This window comes from Andrographis paniculata, unplaced genomic scaffold (genome assembly GCF_009805555.1).
Source record: "Andrographis paniculata isolate CXL003 unplaced genomic scaffold, ASM980555v1 Contig56END, whole genome shotgun sequence".
In the NCBI taxonomy this organism is placed as follows: Eukaryota; Viridiplantae; Streptophyta; class Magnoliopsida; order Lamiales; family Acanthaceae; genus Andrographis; species Andrographis paniculata.
The window spans coordinates 1,233,728-1,255,999 of NW_026137591.1; the positions used below are offsets into that span (position 1 = coordinate 1,233,728).

At 27.3% G+C, this 22,272-nt stretch overlaps 1 protein-coding gene across 1 annotated transcript; it reads right to left on the bottom strand.

Moving 5' to 3' along the window:
• Nucleotides 1–15,908: 15,908 nt before the first annotated feature.
• Nucleotides 15,909–21,460, bottom strand: LOC127256542 (probable disease resistance protein At4g27220). Its single transcript, XM_051282594.1, has 4 exons — nucleotides 21,389–21,460; nucleotides 17,312–20,209; nucleotides 16,304–16,784; nucleotides 15,909–16,214 (listed from the first exon to the last, which is right to left on the bottom strand). The coding sequence occupies exons 2-3, from the start codon at nucleotides 20,180–20,182 to the stop codon at nucleotides 16,323–16,325; spliced, it is 3,333 nt and encodes a 1,110-aa protein (XP_051138551.1). The 5' UTR covers nucleotides 20,183–20,209; nucleotides 21,389–21,460; the 3' UTR covers nucleotides 15,909–16,214; nucleotides 16,304–16,322.
• Between the last annotated feature and the right edge of the window lie 812 nt (nucleotides 21,461–22,272).

Genomic DNA, 22,272 nt, shown 5'->3' on the forward strand with positions numbered 1-22,272 from the left:
CAACAATATATATTTTTTTAAAAAAATTATTTTATCAAATACTATTATTTTTCATTATTTTAATTTTTTTCAAAACTTCGAAAATTTCAAAAGTTTTTGTCAAAACGGAGCAAAAGTAAACATAAAATTGAACCAAATATGGAAACATTGTGTTTGTTCTTTGCTATTTTAAACTAAAATAAATATTATTAATTTACATAAATTTTTAATAAAAATATATTATTTTCTCTTATAAAATATCAAATCAAAATATTATTAAATAAAAATTCAAATTAATATTTTATTTTAAATCAATTTTATTTTATTTTTTAAAAAAAACACAACCGACAGAATTTGACTCCAATTCTTGCCAATCAAATGTATTAGCTCATTTTACTTGGAGCTTGATTTTAATTTTTTAATTTTTTTTTATGTAAATACTCCCGCCGTTCCACATAATTTGTCTCGATTTTATATTTTTGTCCGTTCCACATAATTTATCATTTCTCTTTTTGAAAAATTGATTATACACTTTAATCATATTTTAAAATTTTAAATTTAATTTATTTTTTAATCTTAATTAGACTATTTAGTTATTTTAATCTTAATCTATAATTATTTCCACTAAATAATAATTATTTTTACTAATATATTTTTTAATTAGTTACTAATTATACTTTATCAAAATTGTCGTATATATAGTAATGTGCCCACCTTATCTAAGAGTATAATTTTTCATGTCACAAAATATCATGACTCAGAATCAAAATTCCAAATAAACAAAATCTTACAAATCAAAACCAACAAACAAATATGATAAAATAATCAACACTTATTTTGAGAATTATTAAATTAGATTAACATTTAATATTAATGGAAAATTGTGATTATATTATTTAGTTTAAAAATTATAATAGTCTTATTCAAATACTTCCTCCGTCCATTTTCTAATATCCTATTTGATATTTACACGTATTTTTAGGCAATTAGAATTTTTGTTATAAAATGACAAATTTGTCCTTAATCTTGTGTATAAAAAATAAAAGAATAAATAAAGTAAGGGTAAAAGAATAAATTTTGTGTATAAAAATAGAAAGAGGTCAATAATTATTGGACATTCCAAATAGGAAAGTAGGACGTTAGTTTGTGGACGGGAGGGAATAAATTTTTTTTCCTAAATATTTTATATATATAAAGAGCGATTCTTGGAATTTATTCTTCTTATCTTCTTTTTCTTGGATTCTTAATACTTTTGGTTCAAAAGTAATTTTTTTCAATCATAATAGTGTAATAATTATTTTAAACAATCTATTATGTGTTGCTTTTGTATATAGGGTAATATATTACTCCATCCGTCCGATTATAAAGTATACATATTTCTATTTTGGGATGTTCAATTACAAAGTAATCATTTCATTAAATACCCTATTTTTTTCACAAATACCCTTACTTTACATCACATCAATACTTTTATACCAAAAAGTAAGGGCAAAAATACCATTACACTATTTTTACCTACCCACTATAATTAAAATACTATTATTTCTTAAAATCTGCACCAAAAGTAAATGTATACTTTTTGCTTGGACGGAGGGAGTATAATTTTTTTTTTTAAAAAAAAGCTAAATTGCACAAAATTTACCGGTGGTTTAATCAAATTGCGTCAAATCCTTCGTACTTCTAAAACTGCGCCAAACTCCCTTGTGGTTTCATAAACTCTTCGTCTAACCCCCTCGGCGGTCTTTATATACCGGTATTTGACCTAAATATGCCCAAACTGCAAATAAATTTTAGAATCTCAATTTCTAAATCCCTAAAATTACAAATATATTTATTTTTTTTATATTTAGCTTAAAAAAAATAAAAATAAACTCTTAAAATTTGAGAAAATAACTATTTTTGAGTATATTTATTATTTTTCTTAGGCTAAATATAAAAAAATAAATATATTTGTAATTTTAGCGGTTTAGAAATTGATATTCTAAAATTTATTCGCAGTTTGAGCGCATTTAGGTCAAATACCGTTAAATAAAGACAGCCGAGGGGGTTAGACGGAGGGTTTATGAAACCACGAGAAAATTTGACGTAGTTTTAAAAATATGAGAATTTGGCACAATTTCGTGAAATTACAGTGGATTTTTTTGTACAATTTAGGCAAAAAAAAAAAAAAATGCAAACCCTTTTCCATTAAGGTTTTAGAGAAATAATTACATGTCACTTATTCCATCATCTCTAAATTAATAATTTCGTCCTGATTTTTTTTTTTTGGTGATTTTAAAATAAAATAAAGTATATATTTTACATGTTTTTTAATAAAAAGAATTTTCTACGTTCTCTTATAAAATATTATTTTTAAATAAAAAATTAATTCAAAATATTATTTCAAATCATTTTCAAATCATAACCTTTATTATTATTATATTATTACTATTATTATTTCAAATATAACAACATAATTTCTTCTTTTATTTTATACTTAAATTTTTTCTTTTGTTACCCTTATTGGCATAATTTTTAAAATTATAAACTAACATAATATTAAAAAGGCAACATAAAAAATAAATTGTAATGGATTAAAAAAACTATCAAATAAATTGATATTTATGCAATAATATATTTGATCATTTAAATGTCTTAACCAACAAAAATAAATAAATATATACATAAATCAAAATAAATATTTTCTCCGTCAAAGTATTTATCTTTTCATTTTAAACCGTCCCATACCAAAGTATCAATTTTCTTTTTAGTAACTGTACTATCTACCTAACATTACAAACACCCTTACAACTTACAATATATTACACAAATGTCATTACTTTTATATCACACATACTAATAAGGTTAGGGTAAACTATTTTTTTAATCCCGTAACTAGACCCCCTTATCATTTTAGTCCCGTAAGTGGAGCCTATCGTAAACTAATCTCATAAGTGAAAAATTTTCGTTGTTTTAGTCCTCCGGCGCCGGAGATGCCCGCGTGGCTCGCCGGAGGTGACGTGTCCGCCAGGTGTCGTTGACTTGGCGGACACGTGGATTTTTTTTATTTTTTTTCATTTTTTAAATTTTTTTAAAACTTATTTTTAATTTATTTTAAATTTTATTTGTATTATTTTATTTTTTTATTTGATCTTATTAAAAAAAAATTTTAAAAATTTAAAAAATTAAAAAAAAATAAAAAAATCCATATGTCCGCCAGGTGTCGCTGACCTGGCGGGACACGTTTCCTCCGGCGAGCCACGCGGGCGTCTCCGGCGCCGGAGGACTAAAACAGCGAAAAGTTTTCACTTATGAGACTAGTTTGCGACAAGCTCCACTTACAAGACTAAAATGATAAAAGGGTCCAGTTACGGGACTAAAAAAACAGTTTACCCATAAGGTTATTTTAGTCATTTATACTTTATTCCTACTACATCATAATATAATACTAATATTTCTAAAATTACATGTAAAAAACAAATGATTATCTAGTTACGAGAGTATTCAAATTCAGGACCAAACATGTTTGGTCTACTTTTTGTTTTTAGAAAAGATATTTATTTTGATTTTGTATGGTGGAGAAACTTTTTAGAAATATAAGAAAAGGAAAGAAAAATTCTTATTCTTTGATTCCCTAATCCCTTCCATGCCTTTATTTATTTGAGGAATAAAATTATGTGTTTATTGAAGTTTCGTTTCACCTTTTTTATTACACAATATTCTCTATTAAAATATATATTTTCTCAATCTCGATGCAAGATTGTCGTTTATTTTTTGCATGTAAATTTTTTTAAATTAATATTATAATGAATTATAGTGAAAAAAACGAAAATACCTCTATTAGTATTGTATAATATAAAAGTAATAATATTTGTGTAATACAGTGTAAGTTAGAATGGTATATCTTAATATTAGATAGGTAGTGCAATTACTAAAATAGAAAATAATAATCTTGTTTAAGGACGAACGAAAATGGAAAATAACAACATTTCAATGGGACGGAGGAAGTATATTTTTTAATATTAGATTCAATTAAAAAAATACACACACACAAAATAAATGTATACTTTTAGGGTGTGTTTGTTTGGGGGTTTGGATTTTGAGTTGAGATTTGAATATAAAAAAATTTGAATTTGAATAGTTGTATGATGTGATATAAATAGGTGTTGATGTTATATTTTGAATATAAAATTGATTTTTAGTATAATATAAAAAATAAAAAATAAGTTATTAGTTTTATATTTTTTGGGAAAAATAAGATTAAATTTAAAATCCAATCTTCCAAAACAAACATACACTTAATATAATACGGTTATCGCTACAAATAAATTATTTATTTAATAAAAATTTAAAAATCAAAATATAATGAAATATTTTAACAATAATATACAAAAATAAAAAATAAAAAAAAAACAAAATAATAATAAAATAAACAAGGTGAGTTCACTTTGTATTTTTGAATGACCTTTTTTCTAATACTACAGTACGATAAATTGTATCGATATAATAAATAAAAAAATTATATTAATTTTTGTGATTTACTAAAAAAATATATATTATATTATGTAAATATGTATATATAATAATATATATTTTAATATTATTTATAAAGAATTATGTAGTTGAAAAATACACAGCGAACAACCATTTTTCTCCTACGCACAAATAAAAAGAATTAATTATAATCTGATAAAAAAAAAATTAATTTTAAGATATGTAATTTTGTTTGTCTTATTAATTCATTTAACATTCGGTGGTGTGGTTTGGATTTAATTTTTTTTAAAAAAATATAAAATAAATTTAGATATAATCATTTAAATAATAATTTGAAAAATATCAAATGTGTTATTTTGCATGAATAAATAAATTTCGAATAATGTGTTCTATAAGAAAAAAAAAAAAAATTTCGAGAGGAAAGATATTATACTATGAATTTCATAATATAAAAGTGAAATTAAAATTTTTTATTTTAGTGAGTTATTATATTTTTGTAAAATATTTTGAATGTAAAATTAATTTATTTTCTCCTGTTTGCTTTCCCAAACACATCTTTTTATGGATCAATCCGTGTTGATTGGATTTATTTTTTTATTTTTACAAAAATAAACAAAAAAAACATAAATAAAAGTTAAAAGTATATATATTTTTATATTTTATTTGAATATATTGCAATGTGACATAGCATTTTTAAATAAGTTAATTTTTTTGCCAACAATATAAAATATATAGTATTATTTAAAATTGAATATTTAATTTTTTTGCCGATGAGCATTTGGTTATTTTTTTTACTTTTATAAAATATTTTAAAATTTTATAAATTTATCCAAGAATTAAATTATATAGTATAGTTAAATATATATATATATTCTTCCATTTACAAAAATTAGTCTATTTAGAGTTTTCACAAAAATTAATAATAAAACAAGAAAAGTAAAAAATTAGTTAAAAGTATTTTTGAAAATTGAATACGTTTATTTGTGGAGTTTTGATTTTGCGTAGATTAAATTTTGAAAATAATTATTTTATATGATATAAATATATTTTGATGTGATAGTTTAAATATTCTATCCGTCATTTTATCGGATTATCATAAGAAAATATTACCGTTTTCGTAAAAATCATTATATTTTTATATATTTTTTATTAAAAAAATAATTATTATTACTCATTTTATTTAAAATTCATGCCCAGTCGAACGAACACACAAAACAAAACACATCCTATATTTCAACAATAGTTTAAACATAACAAAAATCAAACTCTAAAATCAAATTCTAACAAAAGATATTGGTTCTGTTTGTTTGTGAGTCTTTAATTCGAATTTTATTATCCACTATTTTTTTTTATTTTAAAAATATTAAATCAAAATTGTATTTTTATCTAAAAGATAATAATAAGGTAATATAAAAGTATGATAAGTAAAAAATAAAATGAATATATTATTAAGATGGATTAAAAAATAGTTTGATAATTAAAAAATATGAATAAATTAACCATTATTTGTTAAAATAAAGATAATAAAATTACAAATAATAAATAATCATTTTTCACTATAAATAATATATATATATAAATTTAACAAAATAATCAATAAAGAAAACTCTTATAATTTTGGTTAATTGAAAATAATTAAAAATTAATTTTATATTCAAAATATTACGGTTTATATAATTATTTTAATTCAAAATATTATCATTTAAAACTCAAAAACACAATTCCAAAGTTAGGGTGTGCATAAAAAACGAAACAGATAATTTGGATATTTGAATTTGATTTATATTCAATTTTAAATTTATATTTTCTAATTTCAAATTCTCAGTTCAAAATTAATTTGAACTATGATGATTTAAATTTATTAATTGATTTAAAATATTACACTAATATAATTAAATTTAAATAAAATAATATAATATAAAATTATATATATATATTTTTTTACATTTGGTGAAGTAGTGTTATAATAAAATATATGTATATATAATATTAAATAAAATAATTATTTAAATCTAAAATCGGTCAATCCAAATTAAAAAATAGTAAAATTAAATTAAAAAATACTGAATTTGGCATCTCCGAATACCATCCGAATTATTAAATTACCGATCCAACAGTTCAAAGCAAGCAAACAAACACATACTTCCTTCGTTCACCGTCAATTTATCAATTTACTTTTTGCATGTTAATATTTGAATATTAATTATTATATCAAAACATTGTACAAATCAAGAAAAAATAACAAAAATATTTTTATTGATGTTTTATAATACTAATATAATGAAATTTGTAGAAAAAATTATATAAAAATAAAAATATTTTTAATGTTAAAAATAATAACGTCAAATATAAATTGATAAATTGTCGACGATGACGAAGGTAGTACATTATTTTATATGCACAAAATCAGATAATGTGTTATGATTGCCAAAAATGGGTGATGATTAGTTTTGGATGCCATTATAAGCAAGGCATTGTGTGGTGGGCCCCACCATTTATCTTTTACTCACATATCCAATGAATATATTTGAATAGAATTCTCAATTTTGGATGATTTATTATTATTATTATTATTATTATTATTATTAATTAAGTCAAGAAAAATTGAAATATTTTAATTTCTATTGTTTATTTAAGTCAAGAAAATAAAATTTAAAAAAAAATTATTTTTATTCTTTATTTTTATTTATCTCTTTTATTCAGATAAATAAAAAAAATAATGTTGCAATATATATTCTTTTGGTACTATTTTATTTTTATAATTTTTAAAATTATATTATTTCAATTTTACAATAATCATATTTAATTTATTATTAAGTACTTAATTTTTACGATTTTTTTTTAAAACTGTACCAAAATATAATATTACAAATATTGTTTATAATTTATATTTTTATAAAAAAAAAATCACAAAAAATATTTTTTCATAAATTCTCATTTCTTAAAATTCTTCTGTCTAATTAATCATTTGTTTTCTTGTTCGATCCATTCACATAGCAGCATTGTCTTTTACATTTTTTAATCGAATTATCTATATTACCAAATAAAAAATTAATTCTAATTTTCTGTTTATTTCATTTTCTCTGGATTCCATTCTCTATCCCTATTTTTTTTTTTTGCATTTTCATTCTATGTACCAAATGTCTCCAGTAAAAATACTTTATTTTCTCTCATAAAATATCACATTCAAATATTATTTTTTTTAAAATAAATTAAATCAGCATCCAATTTCAAATTAATTTTGAACCACAACCAAATTTATGTATACATTTATATATATATAGTTGATTAAAAAATAATACTCCTCCATCGCTATAATTATGCTAGATTTATTTTGAATTGTTTGTTAGATTTATTTATAATAAACAATTTTATTTATTTACAATTTTATTATATATACTTTAACAAATAATAACCGATTTGCCACTAATTTTTCTAAATATCATCATATTTTAAAATTTATTTATTTCATAAATTTCCGATAATACTTTCATTTTACTTTTTACCTATCCAAATTTTATATTAAAATATAACTATTTCTTAGTTTTCGTACTTAAGTAACGTGACATAATTAGTTCAAACGAAAAAAATAGTATTTTATTAAATAGTGAAAATGTACAATATAGTTTTGATAATTTTGTTCTTAAAGTATAAAGGTTGAATAATATTTGTAAAAGTTATATTTTGGTATTTATCTATAATTATTTTTATTGTAATTGAAAATAAATATTTTTAAATAATACAAACAAATATAATAAAAAGATTACATTGATTTAGAGTGAAGAAATACTTTTTGTCATAGAAAAATTGTGTTCTTTTTGTAAAATAAACACACATATTTTTCCAAAAAATTAATATACTCCTTCCGTCCCATTGAAAGGTTGTCATTTTTCATTTTTTTCCGTCCCAAAACAAGGCTACCATTTCCTAATTTAGTAACTGTAGTACCTACCTAACATAAAAAATATCCTTCTAACTTACATTATATTACACAAATACCATTACTTTTATATTACACAATACTAATAGGGATATTTTCGTCATTTTCACTACAATTCATTATAATACTAATATTTAAAAATCTATGTAAAAAAAACAAACGTCACCCTTGTTCCGAGACGGAGGGAATATTATATATATTTATTATTTTTATATTATTTATATAATTTTTTAGATGTCATTTAAAAAATTCCTTCAATTATTTTACAAAACAAAACACATTGTTCCTTTTTTTTAATTTTTTTTATTGTCTGCAGTCAAAAGAAGTAATAAATTACATTGTGATAGATAAGTCCTATAAAATTCGGAATATTGAATCCATAATCTCATAGTCACGGATTCACATTTACACTACTAAATCATCATTTACCAGATAATATGCATAATAGGATTATAGGAAGATATTCAATTTTACTTAAGGGTGTGTTTGTTTGAGAGTTTGGATTTTGAGTTGAGATTTAAATAGTAAAAATTTTGAATTTGAATTATTGTATGATATTATAGAAATAAGAATTAATGTGATGTTTTGAATATAAAATTATAATATAAAAAATAAAAAAAAAGTTTTTGATTTAATATTTTTTGAAATTTTTTTTTTTTTGTGAGAATAGTGAAAATCCTACAAAATCCTTCAAAATAATATTTTGTAATATAGTTCATTTATATTGACGATGTTGTTGTAATAATAGCTAAGATGTATTATCTCGATCTCGAGTCAAAATGCTCATTTATTTTTGTTAGAAGATAAAAAAATAATAATATTTTATTGATTTGTAAAATTGTGTAAAATAATTTTAATAGTTTTGTCCTTACCAATATAAATAAAATGATTATTTCTATAAAATAATGAATTGTGAGGGAGAAAATAATAGAGTATTTTTTAATATGTATGAAGATCATAAAATTACTAAAAATATATTCTCTTCGTCCGAAAATAATAGGGACATTTGGGATAGATATGAGAATTAATGAATAATAATATTATATTAACAGTGGTCTTAAAAATATTTTTAAAAGACCAAAAATACTCTACTTTACGTAATTATGGCAAAAAAGTGAGAATTGTTTTGTAAAAAAAGTGGGGAAATAGTTACCGAAAATGGAAAAAAAATACAATTGTTTTCGGACAAACGAAAATGACAAAATGAGACCGAGGGAGTAGATAAATAAATTTCGAACTAATTAAAATAATAAAGTCAATTAATTAATTCTAGATAAAAGAACTGTCAAATTATTATTATTTTTTTTAAAAAAATTGCAAACTCAAAAAACCTCAACTTTATGTATGTTTGTTTGTGGATACAAACTAAAGGCCCAACCCAAAGCAAACAAACCAGACCAAGTATGCAAATCCAAATGTAATTCTAAAATAGGCCCACAAGAATTTTCTTTTAAGGCCCACTTAATATAAGAGTGTTTTGGTGTTTTGAAAATTTATAAATACTATAAATTTAATATTTAATTTGATATTTTATGAGAAAAAAATATATTTAATGTAATATTTTTTGAAACTAAGTTAATGCAAAAACTTAAAAATTTATTGTGTAAACAAAGTCTAAAGTTTGTCCGGAGGATTTCTATTATTAATAAAAAAAATTCTCAAAAAATATTAGGTTAGATTAATTTTTTTAAAAAAACTTTTATAATACAAAGTAATTTTATATTAAAAATATTGCAATAATTATTATTTATATCACATCAAATAATTATTTAAAAATACAATTTTACTATTCAAAATATTAACCCAAAATTTAAACTCCCAAAGCATTTGTTATTATTTTTGAATTTTGAGTTAAAGTTTTAAATAGTAAAATTTTAAAATTATTCTATAATTATTTGCAACATAAAATTAATTTTTACTCCCTGTTGACATTTTAAATATTTTTAGCATTATATATCAATAAAATATATACAATATAGATATCATTTTGTAGAGAATAAAATTTTATATAATACAAATAAATAAAAAAAATAATTTATTTATTTATAATTGACTTAAAACTAATTTTATTAAAACTAAGAAGTTTTAAATATAGATAAAAATATTCATTTATTGAGGATAGAGATAGAATTAAAGGGGTTTTAAGTAGTCCTGCGTATAAGAGGTTAAAAATTTAATTAAATTGATTTATATTTATTAAATATGTTTAAGATGAATAAATTTATTAAAAATAGAAAAAGGGTCATCTTTAATAGGACGGACAAAAAAAAAAAAAAGTCATCGGGACAGAGGGAATATTATAAAAATAAAAAATAAATAAAAAATTTGATTTGATAATTAAAAAAATAAGAATAAATAGTAAACAAATAAAAAAGAAAAAAAACGAAAAAGAATGAACTCTAATCAAACACGTCCCACCTGTTTGCCTTATAAATATATAGAAAATAGTAAAGATTGTAAATTTATTCATCATCTTCATTTTTTTTTTTCTCTTTTCATTTTAGAATATTTTGTATGACATACAAACAATTATTTTAAAAAAATAAAAATAAAAATCAAACTTCAAAATAATTACCATTGTTCCTTGATGTCACACAAAAATGTTATAAAATGTTCTAAAATGAAAAGAGAAAAAAATAAAGAATAATTGTACAATCTTTACTATTTACTATTTTCTATATATTTATATTATTTTTCCAAAATCTTACATTTGAACTATTATTTAAAGTGATATACGTGAAAGACTTGCTTCAGTTGCGTCCCCTTCTTTTTGTGGTGTTTTACTAGATAGCTATTTTATCGTCCGTAGTTAGAACTTGCAAATATAGGTATAACTCAAAAATTCGACTTGAATTCAACATAAAAAAATCGTATTTGAGCCTAAAGAAAGCTCGAAAAATATTGAGTCGTGTCTGGCTGATCCGATTTTAAAATTAAATATAATTTTTAAAACATTTATAAATGAATTTAGGTTAAAAATGAAATATAGTCTAATAATATAGTTTATCTGGTGTAGATGAAGTCATTGGTTCAAATATTATACTTAACATATAGAATTTTATTAAATTATTTTAAAATTAAAAAAAAAAGTGAAAAAAAATAAAATTAAAATGTATATTAATCCTAAACTCTGACTTACAAAGAATATAGCAAAAACCTATTATTTTGACAAAGTGCTATTCAACTGACTATCTTTGCGCTTCAATTGTAAATATTTGTGCTTCAATTGTAACGAGGTGTTTTATACAAGACATTAAGTGTAAAAAAATATATTTAATCATAGTAAAAGAAAATTTTATATATGACACAAGTGCAAAAAAAAATATATTTAATCATAGGAAAAAAAAAAAAAAACCTATTACTTTGATCAATGTTTGAGTATCCGGAATCTTGAAAAAATGAATGGAAGAGCGAGAAGAATTTGTACTTCAATTGTAATAAGGTGTTCAATATAGGATACAAGTGCATAAAAGTATATTTGATCATAGACAAAGAAAATTTTATATAAAATATAAGTGCAAAAAAATAAATAAAGAAAGTAGAGTTGGAAGAACTCCAAATCTCTTGGAATGTTGTGGCAGGTCAAGTTCATTTCAACGCCATTGTTAAGAAATTCTAAATGCCCCATGTTTGCTTCGGAAATAGGGGGTCACAAGTTTAGTATTCACGTGAGATTATTGAAATTAGGGATTGTGACATGGTTATTGGGGTTGACTTGCTAAGTCAATTTGAAAAACTGAAACATTTGATTTTTCGGAGCACATTGTTATAATTAAAGGAATGTTAAAGAGCTGTTTGGTTCAAGGATTTAATGAGATTCCATGGAATTTGGATTTTAAAATCCCATAAAATCTATGTTTGGTAAAAAAAAAAAAAAGAGATTTTTTTTTGTAATGGGATACCCCTGTTACTTTTAAATCCCATTCTTAAAATTTTAATTTTTACATTTATATCCTCTTATAAAAAAAAATAATAGTATTATATTTATATAAAAAATTAAATAATTTTAAAATTAATTATTATTTGAATTATATATTTAATTAAATTTATATTATTTTTTATTGTACAATATTTTTTAAATAAATTAATAAATTCATTGTTTAATTATTTATTATAAATTTTATTTGAATTATAAAATTATAGGGACAACCATAAGTCGGGTTCAGTCGGAACTGATATTCATCCCAAATATATATTGTTAAATCCGAGATTCAAATTGGATCCAATTATACTAGATCCGACCCAGACTATACCCGGTAAGACTTGATGGATCCAAAAAATCCATTTTTTTTACAATTTTTAAATTTTAATTTAAAATTACACATGTACCAGATCTAATGCATATTAAAATTTATGTATTTTATTAGAAAAATATTATAATAAAATAATGAATAAGTTAAACTTAAAAAATATTTTTAATATAATTATATTATTTAAAATTATTTTTTCATATGTATAGTTGATATATTATTATATTACCCTGATCATGATCCGGATCCAGGCTAAATACTCAAATTATTAGAATCAACTTCAAATAAATAGGTCGGGCTCGGTCGGGTCTCGAGTTTACGCGAATGTATTGTCATCCTATAAAATTATTGATATATTTTCAATTTATATTAATAATAAATTAGAGGTTTAAATTGTCAAAATAAATAAAATTCATAAGAGGACAATTATGTCATTTAGAATATAAAAAATCCAAATCCACGAAATATAAATCCCACCATATTTTACCAACCAAACATAATATGGGATTCCAAATCCTAAATATAATAAATCCCATCACATATAAATCCTACCGTAAAATCTCAATCCCATCAAAAAAATCCATGAACCAAACAACCCCTAAAGGAATTTAACTTGAATTGCATTAAGTATGCTCACTGTAATCCAATTTAGTAAGGAGTTGAAAATGAAAGGCATTGGGATTTTTCTATGCATCCAGTATTGGAACTAGAATATATTTAGAGGGGGACAATTTTATTTTATTTTATTTTTTAATTTACAAAATATTTTTTTATATAAAATAACAAATTAAAACATCAATATACCTGGACAAACAAAAGAGGAGACATATGTTTGTCATTAAGATATTGAGACATTGCTCCAAGAGTTTCGGAACCAATTCAAAGTCCCTACTAATTTATCCCCTAAGAGGAACGTAATCATAAAATCCCCACTAAGTTCGATATAAGACCTATTAACAACATCTTTATAGGTATCTTATGCTTCAAATGAGAAAAATTGAAAATTTGGTGAATAAGATGTTGCAAACGGAGACTATTCGACCTAGTAGCAACCCTTATTCCTCACATGTGCTACTAGTTAAAAAGAAGGATGGTTTATGGAGGTTTTGCAGTGATTACCTTAAAACTCAATGCAGCCACAATTAAATATAGCATTCGTATCCCCTTGGTAGAAGATTTATTGGATGAGCTAGGATAAGCAACTATATTTTCAAAGATAGATTTATGGGCTGGGTATCATCATATTAAAATGCATGAAAATGATATACCTAAGGCAACATTTGCAATGTCTTAGGACTATATAAGTTTGTTGTGATGCTTTTTTGCCTCATAATTGCACTAGTCACCTTTCAAGCAGTCATGAATAAAATTTTTAAGTCTCATTCGAGAGATTTCATCATTGTTTTCTTTGATGATATACTCATTTACAAGTTAAACATCTGAAACACTTAAAAGAGAAGTGTTTAATATTTTGTCATAGCACACCTTATTTGCCAAAAAATCAAAGTGCAACTTTGGCAAGGTGGAGGTTGAGTATTTAGGGCACGTAATACAGAATGGGAGAGTACATATAAATATGTCCAAGATCCAAACAATGTTACATTGGCCAACTCCATTTAATATTAAGACATTAAGGGTATGTTTGTTTGGGGGTTTGGATTTTGGATTGGGATTTGAATAGTAAAAATTTTGAATTTGAATAGTTGTATGATGTGATATAAATAGAGTTTGATGTGATGTTTTGAATGTAAAATTGATTTTTAGTATAATATAAAAAATGAAAAATAGGTGTTTGATTTGATGTTTTTGGGGGAAAAAAATTGGATGAATAGTAGAAATCCTCCAAAATCCTTCAAACAAACACACCCTAAGATGGTTCTTGGGCCTCACTGGATACTACAAGAAGTTTACATTATAGGATGATTGCTAGGGCCTTAACTGATCTGAAAAAAAAGAGTAAGTTCGTGTGGTCTTAAGAGGCTGAAGCGGCGTTCCAGCTACTTAAAAGTTACAACTCCAATCTTAGCCGTACCTGACTTTACCAAACCTTTTATTGTGGAGACTATTGAATCTTACAAGGATTTAGGAGTTATTCTTATGCAGGACCAGCACCTTTTGGCATTTTTTAAGTAAAGCCTTAGGTCCTAAGAATTTGGGATTATCAATATATGAGAAGGAAATATTTAGCTATTATATTGGCGGTGGAGAAGTGAAGGCCTCATTTTTGTCATGCCCCATTCATTATTAGAATAGACCAAAAGAGCTTGAGATACTTATTAGACCAAAAAGTCTCGACACCATTGCGGTATAAGTATTTGACTAAATTTTTGGGGTTTGATTACACTATTGAACACAAAAAGGAAATTGAAAATAAAGTAGCTGATATATTGTCTAGAGTTCATGTTGCAAATTAAGAGGAATTGGTGGAGAGAATGTGTTCAGGGAAGGTTTGTAGTTACTTCTCACATAAGGTTCGTCTAGTATAACTTTCTTTATTTTGGCGTAGTTTGTAAGTTATTACATTTTGTTAGAAATTTACCTAATACACAATTGAAGAGTAGCTATTGCAGTTAAAAAATAATAATTAAAAAAAAAAGAAACAAAAAATCCAACTCCAATCTTTTTATCAAATTCCAATAAGCAATCGAAGAGTAGAGAAATTACCACATCTCTTTTTTTTACGAATCATTATATTCAAACCACTATTCAAACAAAACAATACCCAACTTCCAAAATAATTACCATATTCTTTGATGTCACACAAAAAATACTCTAAAAATGAAAGAAGAAAGAAAAAAAAAAAAAAAAAAGAAAACCAACTTTTAACAATGTGTTTCCATAAGCCAATCAACAATTGATCATAAATTTGATTTATTCCCTGTCAAAAAATCAAGTTGGAATACTCGAAATCCCTTTTCGACATTTTCAAGCAAAACCAAATCATTTATAAAGAAGTAAACTCGAGTTCAGATTGTAACCTTGCAGGCAGAGCTAAAAAAAACAATAACAATGCATTGTCACATGGGTGTATCGATATAATAACATGAACACAAAAACATATTTACGTGAAATATAAGAAATTACGTAAATAATATAAAAATAATAAGTACGTGTGATATATTAATTTTTTTTAGAAAAATGTGTTTGAAAGATCTTACAAAAGAAACAAACCATATGTAATTTTTTAAGGAATAATATTTTATATAACACAAATAAATAAAACAATATAAATATTTATTTATAATTAACATAAATTAATACTCCAATCACACGATCATTAATTTTATTAATTTAATTTAATACATATTTACATTATTATATTTATTATCTATCAAATCAATACACATTAAGCTCCTCAAACCCAAATCAAACATACTAATCCAAAAGAACACATCTTTCCGAAACTACACAAAATTTCAAATACAGATCAAATTCAAACCAATCCCGAAGGAACGTACCCATGTAACCGAGGAATTCAATCTAAAATGAGTCGCGTACCTATTACTCATTGCTCCTCCGCCTCGTCTTTTTCTTCATTTGGCGTACATTCTTAAACGATAGCAAATTAACATCTAATCAAAACAAAAAAACAGTATAGGGTTATTAAATGATCATTTCATCTAAAAGTTTAAGCTTATAGAAATATGCATCGGTAACTTACATAGTTAATAGTCAAACCATCAAGAGTTTTCCATATCAATGGTTTCATTGTCGATTTTGAAGATTTTCAAGATCAGCGTGTTTAGGGATCCCCGGGTGAAGCATTCGAAATGAGGGCACTCAAACACCGACAAATATTTCAATGCGGGAAACTCAAGATCGCATCTCGACTCGTAGAAACTTCTCAAATTTAGGCACCGAAGTTCCAACGTTTCCAAACATGGAAATCGAAGGCATTGGTGCACGTTTTCATCATCTGAAAGCACCGTTACCATCTCCACGCAATTTTGAATTGTCAATTCTTTGAGCTTGACAAGATTTTCGGCTATGGAGGATGTAAAGAGGCTGTTAAGTTTGTTGCAATTGTTTATCACCAATTTCTCCAGCTCGCCGAAGAAGCCAATGGGAATTTTCCGGCACCATGCATTGCTAACATTGTCATATGAGTGAATGTATAGTTCCTTCAAGCTTTCGAAAGAAACCTGCGAAAAAAGTTCACCATGTAGACATAGTTGTCAATATAGGGCGGTCAACATCTAAAATGCTATAGCGGGATAACAACATAATGTTCGCTATTTAAAAATTTATGAATACACATAAAAATCATCATATATACAAATTTACAATAAAAATCTATAAATTAATCTCATTATTATAATTCAAACTAGGCAAAATTCACCATTACTCTCCCGTATTTTCGAAACTCAGGGTAAATCTTCTTATACTTTAAAAAATGTTGTATAAAATTTCTTTTTACGTTTTTTTGTATGATGAGAAGATGATTTCTCGTCTATATATTTTTGCATGGCGAAGGGTTTTATGCAATATTTTTTAAAGTACAAGCGTGTGCCATGCAATTTTTAAAATACAAAGGAGATTTACGCTGAGTTTCAAAACCACAGGAAAGTTACGGCCAATTTTGCCTCCAAACTAATAAAATTGTAACAAATATATAATCATAGTTCACAGATATGTCGATGGAACTTTTTTCTACGGATAAAATGCGTACCTTCGGGTTGCAAAAGAGATGAAACGACTCGTCGCTAGCGAAGCTAGCGAGGTTCGGACAGTTGTCAATTTCCACGTAAGTCAGCCGAGGAAACTCCACCGTCTCGATTCCTTTGAAGAACGTCGCGAGCCTCGGCAGATCACCTAACGACAGCCTCTTCAATTTCGGAAATGTAACTTTACCTTGCTCATGATTCTCATCTTCATTCAAGAAGATCTCCTCCATCCTTTCGCAGCTTCGAATTTCGAGCATTTCGAGCTGCGAAAGCCCCCTCGCCATCGCCAACGAGAATAGATTTCGAAGATTGTCGCACATCCAGACATGAATGAAACAGAGGTTGTCGAGCACGACATTCTGGTTCGGGCTCTTCCACAAATGCCTCAGCAACGGCAAGCAGTCGAGAGTCAATTCTTTTAGATTCCGGAAAGAAATAGATCCTTCCGGGATCGGGCCATCACAAATTTCCTCGAGCCGAGGAAGCCTACAAAGCCACATCGACTCAAGAACAGGGAAAACGATCGATGCCGTCGAATTCACAACTTTTCTAACGGTCGAGCAATCGTTTAGCCCGAGCGATTTCACGTTTAGAACTTGTCGTAAGTCCAAACTGTGCGAGCCGTCTCCCGTTAAGTCGAGAAACTCGGTCCTCGTCACAAACTTCCGAACCCAATTCCCTAACGTCGTCGCCTCGGGCAATCGGAGAAGCATCTTCTTTTCGCGACTACTTATATTGCTCGGCCATCTTCCGTAGATTCGAATATCGAATTTTTGTATCTTCGGCGAAACGCACATCTCTTGCGCGGCTAATAAGAAGTTACCGATCTCGATCTCTAGCGACGCGAGGTTCGTCAAGTATTGAAGCTCGACGAGCGAGACGTTTCGTCGATTTTTTCCGTTTTCCTCAGCTTCCCATTTCCGAAAACTCCCCAGCATCTTCAGCTCCTCCAGTCGCGCTAGCCTCGATATAATCCCGGGCTGTATCGTTTCAAGGCTCGTGCAATCTGAAAATTCGAGAAGTCGTAATCGATTCAGCCTCCCGAGCTGCACCGGCAGCTCCTCGATCCAGTGGCACGATCGAAAGCTGAGGATTTCGAGGCTCAACATCTCGCCGACGATCGCGATGCTCTTCATCGTACAAGTGTCTAAATGCAACGTATGGAGATGTTTTAGAACTTCGATCGAACGCGGGAGCGAATGCAGCCAGAAGGATCTTAAAAACAGAACCTTTAGCATTCGCATTCCTTCGAAGAACCGATCGTCCAATTGGTATTCGATGTCGTCGGAATTATCGACGAACAAGAGGTTAAGCCTCCGAAAATCAATAGTTGAAGAAGTCTCCGTCGAGTCCTTCGAAATCACCGATATCCAAGTGCAGTCGCGGTGTTCGAGCAGCCAATTCGTCGAACTGAGATGAACACACCCTTCCTTCGATGCGATGAACACGGCAACGTCGCGGACAACGTCGTGCATTTTCACGTGATGCTCGTCGCGGCCGTCGAGTACCAAGAAACGATCTTTAAGTATGTCGACCAACGCGTGCACTTTATTCCTCGCCTCTTTCATGTTTCGGATTCCTTCAAACACCCCTAACCCCATAGCATACCAAGTCAAATGCTCGAGATAAATGTTCGAATCTTCGGGGAACAAGCTACTGAGCAAGAACAACGATCTCGCATTCTTGTTGTCCAAAAAATCGTAGCTCAACTTGAGATGATTATAAACTTCTGCAATAACGTCGCGAATGTCTTCCGGATTTGCGCTTCTTAATTGATCGAGTACATGTTCCCAAACCGGCTTGCTTCTTTGATCTTTTAACGCTCTCCCGACTGTTATAAGCGCAATCGGTAGGCCTTTGCACTCTTTCGCAACTTCTTTAGTTATCAAAACCAAATTTTCATCGACGACGCAATCCCCGGTTTTTTCTTTAAACAAAGACCACGCTTCGCGTTCGAGCAAGATTTGGACTTCCCAAAATGTGTTCATATCCATTGCTCGAAAAATTCCTCGATCACGCGATGTAAGAATAACTCTGCAACCGTTGTTACACGATATTCCGAGATCCTCTAACCTTATCGACTTCCAAACGTCGTCCAAAACCAAGAGTTTTCGCTTCTCATCCATGAGTCTGCAACAGAGTTGATGCGCTCTAGCTGATAACGTCTCGACCGAGAATTTCAAGCCTAATAACTCGGCGATTTCATGCTGAAGTTTAAACAAGTCGACTTCCTTGCCGACAACCACCATCACAACTTCGTCGAATAAACCTTCTTTCTTAGCTCGATTCATAACTGTTCTAACCATGGTCGTCTTTCCAACGCCGCCCAAACCACAAACACCGATCATATTAGCATTCTTACTTCTCAAAGCTTCGATAATCTCGGCCTCAACATGTTTCCTCGATTCAAATTCCAATGCCCGAGCGTTTGGGATCGATGGCGCCATTGCAGCAGGTAGCGCCGGATGCGAAATGGAGTCGAATCGACAGTCGTGTCGAAGCTTCCTCATCAATTCTGCCGTCTCGTTCGCTTTCTTGCTCAGCGAAAATCGAGATTTGATGTTCAGAAAAGCTCTTCCCACCTTTGGGACCTCAACTTCAGTTACAATCTTACTGCCTTGGATCTCATCAGCAGTTTTTAACCAAGTATGAACTTGAGGAACAATCTGTTCACCATTGTTTTTTGCTCTGATGATTTGCATCTGCAGATCTTCTCTTGCATCATCCAATCTTTTCGATGCATCCCTCAGGCTCTGAAGATTGCCATTGAAGCAACAGAGATTGGTAAACTGACGCTTGATTGGAGGATAGATTAATTTTCCAAGTTCTATGGCTGGCCAAACAACGTTTGAGATTACTGCTGCAATGACAGCCATTTTCTGCAATCCCTAAGGCATTTCTTGCTGTTGATGGAAATACAGAATTAAGATTATACCATACAGAAAGACCTAACCAACAATGGAAATAACAAAAACACAAGTTCAAGAGCATACCATGCTCACAAATTGCAGTAATCCTAAAAGATCTAAGCTAACCAACAATGGAGGAAATTAAACAACACAGGAATCTGAAAGAGCTAAATAAACAAAAACATAAACAGGATTATATCAAACTAATCTAAAATCAAAACAACAGAAGATCGATACAGACGAGTAACCAAACTACCAAAGGAAATCGTAAATTGAGGCATTAAAACATGCTAATGAATCAATTAGATAACTAAGGTGAAGAACGCATTGAATGTTCCTAATACAGAGTGCTTTGCCTTAGGATTTGCCTATGAGAAACCATCAAAATTCCTTCAACTGCTTGCTACTTCTCTACTTCGAGAATTCCTTTGAAACCTCTCCACTTTTCACATTTGAAAGCAAAAATTGTTCCAATAGTTTCGAATCCACACACCAGGCAACACACTCATGAATAGTAAAGCGCCGACGGCGTTACTCCGTCAAAATGTTCGGATAAACGCCGGCGAGGCCCATTTAATGAAGCGGCGGAGCACGGTGGCCGGCATAAAACGCTCTGTTTAAGTTTTGACCCGGATCCGGTATATAACATTCGACCCATACCCATACCCGATACAATATTCGGGTAATTACTGGATCCAATTCCAAATAAATAAGTGGATCTCAGGTTTATCCGGACTGTTGCCATTTCTATTTATCCACTTTGATTTTTTATTTTTATTTTTACTATTTTTTATTTTACAGATGGTGCGTTTGTTGGGAGGATTCTACGAAATTTTTATTATTCATCAATTTTTTTAAAAAAAAAAATATTAAATATATTATTAAACATACAACTACATTAAATATTATATTTAACAATTTCATTTATCTAAAAATTAAAACACAAACACGAAAATAAATTGATAAAAAGAGTTAAAAATATATTCAATCACGGTTTAAATCTTGTATTAAAAGTAAATAGATACTTATCCAGAATTGTGGGGATAAGAAAAATATAATTATTAAAAAAAATATCATCTGAATAAATGTATATTTTCAAACCCAATAGAAAATAAAAAGAGTAAGAATTAAAATCAAATTCAAAATAAAATAAAATAGTAAGAGAGTACTAACCTGCAACAATTGAAGCAATTCCTGAAACTGGGAATGACGAAGGTATCTTAAGAAAGAAGAAGCCAAAATTACATTATCCAGTCTATGTATAATATATATATAGAGAGAGATATGATTAGGTACTTATATTATTTAATTAATTATTATTATTATTTTTTTTAATTTATAAGACCAGATCGAAATTTCATGTGGCTTTCATTTATTGCGAGTCACTCGGGCTTTGTTTGGACGGGTTCTGCAGGTTTCAGAATTGTTCCATAAAATTTAGAGCCGACAAAAACTGATTATGTATACGGGTTGACACGAACCCGAAATAATAATAAACGGGTCGGGTTAGGGTTGAGACTCTCACATCGAACCCGACACGACAATCCGATTATAATATATGAATATTGATTAATATATTTATTATAGATGTAAAATAATCATATTTTAGTAATTTCTTATAAATTAATTCAAACTAAGTTTGATTTTAAATAATTCAACATAATTTACGTTGAAATCAATAAAAACTAACATAACACGACAATACAACAAAAAATTATTTAATTTGAATTAAGAAATTCGACTTAATTATATATATGGGTCAACACGAATCAACCCGAACCCGATACGATAATAAACGGGTTGGATTAGGATTGAGTACCGTTTAAAGTATTTAATCCGACACGAATCGACTCATTGCCAACTGTAGTAAAAATATTATGGATTCTAAAATCCATCTTGTTTTTATTGAAAGAGGGGATGGTAAACATCAGCACATTTTTCACATCATCAGCACACGTTATATATGCAAACAATACACATTAGTATTACAGACAACACATACTATGTATAATAAAGGTATGTGTTGTTTTTTAAATATGAAAAGTGTGTGTGCTATA